At 35.9% G+C, this 6,655-nt stretch overlaps 1 protein-coding gene across 1 annotated transcript; it reads right to left on the bottom strand.

Moving 5' to 3' along the window:
• Window positions 1-3,893: 3,893 nt before the first annotated feature.
• LOC137402026 (RYamide receptor-like) lies at window positions 3,894-6,453 on the bottom strand. The gene is made up of 3 exons (XM_068088493.1): window positions 5,801-6,453; window positions 5,268-5,462; window positions 3,894-4,262 (listed from the first exon to the last, which is right to left on the bottom strand). Exons 1-3 carry the CDS (start codon window positions 6,323-6,325, stop codon window positions 4,152-4,154), a joined length of 831 nt encoding a protein of 276 aa, XP_067944594.1. The 5' UTR covers window positions 6,326-6,453; the 3' UTR covers window positions 3,894-4,151.
• Window positions 6,454-6,655: the final 202 nt, after the last annotated feature.

Raw genomic sequence — 6,655 nt, 5'->3', positions numbered from 1 at the left:
CCGTGATGAATAGTTTTCCGACATTGATTTCGTGTTGAATCTGGTGTGTAATCGTGTTTTGAGGTATTATGTAGCCTAATGATGTCTAAGGCAATGGTGAGACAAGTCAAGGTAAGTGATGCCTTTGCCATGGTATTAAAGCTATCAGATTAACAGCTTGATTGGCTTCTCGGTGCTATGACATATAAGCTATACGGCAACTCACGGATCGGCTTATTCTACAGTGTCGTATCAAGGTATGTACCTGCACGTTATTTAACATGGCGTCGTAGGCAGGATACTGTGTTGTTACATTAATTAATTGAGAGGTGTTATTATACTGTGTTGTTCTAATATATCGTTGAGGGTTGGTAATATTAATTAGTACCGCTATTGTGTCGTAGCGTTGTTCGGGTTGGTGATTGTTATTAATAGATTTGGGTTGCCATGTTGTATAGGTAGTGGAGTAGCATTATCGTAGTAGTGCTTTAGCGATTCCTCGAGGTGTTAATTGTCAGGTGTGTCAAAAGTAGTTGTCATAGTTGTGTGCGATTATGGCTGCTAGACAGCTAGATGTTGGTGTTTTCCCTAAGTTGAGGCTAGATAGTGGAAACGTCTCTAGTTCTTTTAAGTCTTGGCTTAGTGAGTTTGAGGTTGCGTGCGAGCTTACTTCGTTCCGTATGGATAATACTGAAGGTGGGGTCCCACTCTTTGCGGGGAGGACTAAGCTGTTAGTTTTACTAGGCGCTATTGGTAGCAGAGGAATGGAGTTACTGAGAAGCTTAGGGTTTTATATTGCGAGCCAAGCAGCTGATGCTTATCAAACGGCTTTAAATCTTTTGAGAGGTCATTATGAGAGGGAGGAGAGTGTGTTTGTGAAAACGATGAAGTTTGTTACTGTCTCACAGGCTTTAAGGGAAGAAGAGAGAGAATACTTGGTGAGAGTGGAAAAGTTGAGTAGAGATATGGATTTCGGTGATGGTAATGATGATTTAAGGCAGCGCTTTTGTGTAGCTTTAACAGTGAATGGTTTGCGTGATTCCGGTGCCAGAAAAGGGCTAATGCAAGAGACTGACTTAACTTGGGAGCAGTTATCTAATAGATTGAAAGCTAGACATTTAGCTAGAGAATCAGAACCTATTATCAGTGGTGCTAAGAGAGATATCAAGGTGGAATCTAGTGACAGTAGTTTTCTTGCACCTGTTTGCCGCGTCTCTAAAAAGATTGAAAAATCTCATGATGAGCGTTCTAGTTATAGGCTGCCTAGGAGAAATAGTTCAGGTAGTGCTAGATTTGATACCTTTTCACCTGGGTAGAGCGGTAGGCAAAGTTATAAAAGGTCATCACCTAGACGATATAATTCCCCTGCTAGAAGTATTATTTGCTTTGCTTGTAACAGGTAAGAACATCATGATAGGGATTGCTCAAGTGCTAGGTGCTATGTCTGTTCAAAGAGAGGTCACATTTCTAAGGATTGTCCTCGCAACAACTGTATTGAAAGACGAGAGTCTAGACGTGATCGTAAGAGATATAGCTGCAGTGGTAGTAGTAGAAGCCCATCAAGGGATAGGTACAAGTCTAGTAAACAAAGTAGGAGTTTTAGAAAAAGTCCACATAGAGTGAGATTCACCAAAAGCAATAAAGATGGGCTATGTAGTAGTGGCATTAAACAAGTTTTAAAAGTAAATGGGAAAAATGTTGAGTTTACACTCGATACAGGAGCAGAAGTTTCTACGGTAACAGAAGAGACTAGTAAAATGCTTGGTCTGAGTTTGAGTAAACCTGAACGTAGTATATATAGCGCAGATGAATCTTCTCTATCTGTAGCTGGAATTTGTAAAGTTGAAATCAGAAGCACTTTTAGGTCAGTCAACACTTCCGTGTATGTTTTAACAGGTTTTAGGAAAAATCTTTTAGGATTACATGAGTTACATCAGCTAAAATTGCTTGACATTAATAGTATGTACAAAGATGATTTTGACCAAAAGGAGTTTCCTGACGTTTTTCATGGTTTTAAAATGAACTTGAAGGAAAATATGGAACCTAAGCGTTTATTAACACCCAAACCAATGGTGTCTGGTCTTAAGGATCAAGCTGAAAGAGAATTAAACATAATGTCAGCTAGTGAATCAATTTCTCGATCTGGTGCTAGTTATGCCGGTGTAATAAAGAACAGTGGAAAAGTTCAGAAAGCCTCTATATTGAACAAAGTGAATGAGTTTTTAGACGAAATAGAAAGCGACAGCTTTTTGGATGAGAATAAATTTGAGGAGAAAAGGAAAAATATTAGGTTAAGGAGAGAGAGGTTACAGCGCAGGTTTGAGGAGCAGATTAGGGAGTTAGAGAAGGAGGAAATGGAATTGAGTGAGGAGTATGAGAGCTCTGTCGCCCTCCAAGGCGTCTTAGCTGAAATGGCCAAGGTGAAAGCCTGTTTGCCCGCTAAATTTGCAAAGGCTAAGCCCGTGGTGGACAGCGTTTCTGCCGGCGCCCATGCTTAAGCAGAGAAGGCTGCTGGACCTGGCTCTTGTAATCCAAGCCTGGAAGGCGATTCCAGGGAGGAAAGCTTGAGTGCGGAGAAGGCCAGGGTGGAAACTGTAGCCGTTGCTAAAAGCTCCCTGGAGGAGTCTTTTGAGACCCCAGGGTTTATAAAAGCAGCAAGCCTGTCAGTACGACAGATGCCTGCACTGGTCAAGAGGGGTCCAAGACCCTTGACCTAGCTGCAGAGGAAGAGTCCTTGGGAAGCGAAGGAGATGATAGAGTATTTGGGATAAAAGGAAAATTGTAGTTTTGATCTTGGAAGTTTGTAACTTGATTGGAAATAACAATATATGAAATTAGGATCTTCTGAGGTGGCTTTTTCCTAGGAGAGGGGGCATGGTGTGTAATCGTGTTTTGAGGTATTATGTAGCCTAATGATGTCTAAGGCAATGGTGAGACAAGTCAAGGTAAGTGATGCTTTTGCCATGGTATTAAAGCTATCAGATTAACAGCTTGATTGGCTTCTCGGTGCTATGACATATAAGCTATACGGCAACTCACGGATCGGCTTATTCTACAGTGTCGTATCAAGGTACGTATCTGCACGTTATTTAACAGAATCAACGTCGGAATGTTGAATGTTTAAAACGACTTAAAAATTGTTGTAATTAAACGTATTTGTTGTCTGAGCTACAAAAAACTATTCATCGTTTGACCTAAACACAGAATACGTGTGTACATTCAATAAGTATCTATTAAAAAAGCGTGAGTGATATAGAATGTACCGTAAAACTTCGTAAAACTTCTAATTGAACTGCCTCGGAGTGTTGCTCTTAACGAATCCCAGGTAAAGTAAGGTAATCTGCATAAACTTCAAGAAAAAACGGCAAAATTGATCGTGGGTAAAACCCCAAAAGGAAAAAATGTCTTTTCTTTTGAGCATTTCAACAACGATCAAGTTTTGCCAATGTCAATCTGAAAAACGTCCTGGCAATAACATCACCTCAAACAACAAACCAATCTCAAGTGATAGAAAAATCTCTATACTTTTTCATAAAAACGTTTTAAACTTTACTTTAGAAGCATTTAAATTGAAACAAGCCATTTGTGCTTTTGATTTATATTATAGTTTGTATATGTACATGTATCTACTAATAAATAAGTAAATATATGAACTTGTGACAGTGCTCTGATAACTTGAACGCTTTGATAATTCGAACACTTTTGCTCGGTCCCTTGAAGTTCAAGTTATCCATGTTTGACTGTATATATATATACTGTATATATATATATACATGCATATATATATATGTATATATATATATATATATATATATATATATATATATATATATATATATATATATATATACTGATGAAGAAGAAGGTTGCAGTTCACTATATAAACTATATATATATATATAGTTTATATATATATATAGTGCTTTAATATAAGCAAGAGCATTGTTAAAGTTAGTATGAGAAAACTCAGTACCATAAAATGAGTAAATAAAATATGTTTATTCTCAAATAAAAAACAGGTAAATTGCTTGAAATTAGTTCATAAGTATTGGTATTTTGTCCCATGCAAAGATAAATACTACAGAAATATAACCTGTAGTCATTTATTTACTCATCAACATTGAGTTTCACTTCCTATACTTAACTTAACACTATTTTCTACATAGTATAAGTTATTCCTTGTTTGTTGGTGTTTGGCTGCTTGCTTCAGTTTCTGGAACATTCTGTGAGCATTCTGTAGTTGTCTTACACCTCATGCGTTGAAACAACAGTAGCAGGTCTTTCTATCAAAAGATAAACAAACGCTTTGAGGTACAGAACATCTGTCTGTTACTAGCTGAAGGGCCACATTTTACCTGAAGCATATGATAACGTTAATCAGCGGCATTATTTTAAAACAATTGGGGCAGCTATTTTATATCCAACAAGAAATAACAATTAGGTTTATTGTATTAAATATAGTTTATTACATAAAATATTTTATTATATTAAATATTATTATTAAACTATCATTAAACTATTATTTAACATATTAAATAAAAGTTTAATGATACAAGATGCATAAACATGTTGAAAAAACTTTACAGCATCTATTCATTTCATCATCAACATAAAGTTGATAAGTTCTTGTAAAAGACGATTATTACCAACAATGGAATAAAAGCTGATACACTTTAACAATCAGGTTATGTGTTATGATCTCATGTGATCACATGATCTCATGAATTTTTTGTGTAATTTTGTTGCTCAATTAAAGGTGCATGTAGTATGGGCCGCTAGAAATCTTATAATATTAATGTATTATATTATATATATAATATTATATACTATAATAAGAGCGGTGTCTGTCTGTCTGTTCATCTATCTGTTCAAAGTCTCACTAAGAAGATTAGAAAAAAAATTGCCTTGCGCAGGAATTGAACTCACTTACTCTGATTTACCAAACAGCGCACTAACCACTACACGACTCGGCAACCTTCCTGCTTTAGAAATTAATTATGCACATACTTATTACTTATTAGAATCTCTCAGCCAAGCGTCTAAATGATAGTTTAATTTAGCAGAGATATTTAAAGACATGTAGATCTTCTAACTGCATCGATTATCCCATGTGTCAGCAAGAGAAAGAAAGTTTCCCAAAGTTCCTCAGTTTTTCCAAATGCACATAAAATATTGAAATTTTTTAACCCAGGACACTCAAAATACTAAGATAGTGACTATCAAAGTTTAATGCATATCATGTGTTACAGACATAACTACTGTATTAAATGTACAAGTCCCAAACTTACCCTGAAGTATGTGTTGAATATGAGGTATATAACAGGCATAGAATAGGCGCTGGTTACATAAAAACCCTCTAGTAAGTCTTTATACGTGTAATATAAAGGGTATTCAGGAGCAATAGAAGACGTGTAGACCAGTATGTAGAAGAGGAGAAATGGTACGATAGAGGTCAAAGCATCAATAGCCATCATTCCGATGAGCTGCAATTAATTAATAGAACATTTTCATGACTGTAAATGTTACCATAGAGTATGGAGCTGTGACTCACCGAAAATATTATGTTAATAGCAGTGTTATTCTTTTATGTTATGTCTAATTTTATCATCATAAGTATGTATATTTTTATTCCATGTTCAATTCAATCTAATCATACCACAAAAAGACAATTTGGTTAGCCAACCACACGTGTTTCTGGAAAGATTGATATATGTAAAAACTGTTTATATCCAAAAATCATACCTGTCGTTTTTTTTCAAATGTAAAAAAACAGTTATAGCATGTTTTTTTAATACTATAAAATAAAGAAACTTTGATTTACCTTGTCAATACCTTTTTCATTTCGGTTAGACTGACTGCTAGCTAGAGACTTCTTCTTCCTTATATGGAATCTGATGCATATTATCAGGAATGAAACTATCACTATCGTAAATGGTACCACAATGTCAATGACCATCAACTTGGGGAAGAAACTGGAACTTCCATCGCCATAATACTGACCTCCTCGACAGTAAATTTCTCCACTTTGTTCATATGATACATGAATGTATATAACATCATCTAATGAGAGTAAGCAAGCGGAGAACCATATCAAAGCTACTATCATCAACTTGTGAGTTCTTCTGTATGATTTGACTCTGAAGGGGAAGTAGATGATAACCAGTCGCTCAAGAGAAATGGCAGCGGTACAAAGTGGCGACACAGTTAAAATAGTTTTGCAGATGAGCACATAAACGTAGCATTGGAACAACATAATTGACCAATCGTCAATAAGAAAAAGTGTACTGCAGTAAATCGGATAGACCAAAGCAAATAAACAGTCTGCTATAGCTAAGTTGATCAGCATTATTTTAGCCTTTGAACTTGTGTGGACACCAAATAGTACAGTAAATGCAGTCAAAAGATTTAAAATAAATCCAATGAGACAAGCTAGCACAACATAGTATACTGTGAATGGAATTTTTGTGTCACAGAGTGTATGGTTATTCTGTAGCTGGTCACTATCTGCACAGTTGATAGTATCCATCGTAAAGTTTTTTAAACTTACAGATCTCCCTGTAATAACGATGAGTGGTTGGTAAGCAGCTCTGTTAGTTTCAAATATCGGTAATCTAGAAAGCTCTCAGTAGCAGCTGATCATAGCTTGATATAAATGTCTTACCAATCACAAAAAGCT

The sequence above is a fragment of the Watersipora subatra genome, chromosome 8 (genome assembly GCF_963576615.1).
Source record: "Watersipora subatra chromosome 8, tzWatSuba1.1, whole genome shotgun sequence".
Taxonomy (NCBI): domain Eukaryota; kingdom Metazoa; phylum Bryozoa; class Gymnolaemata; order Cheilostomatida; family Watersiporidae; genus Watersipora; species Watersipora subatra.
Note: the sequence above shows the minus strand (reverse complement) of the source record. Positions and strands in the feature narration are given on the sequence as shown.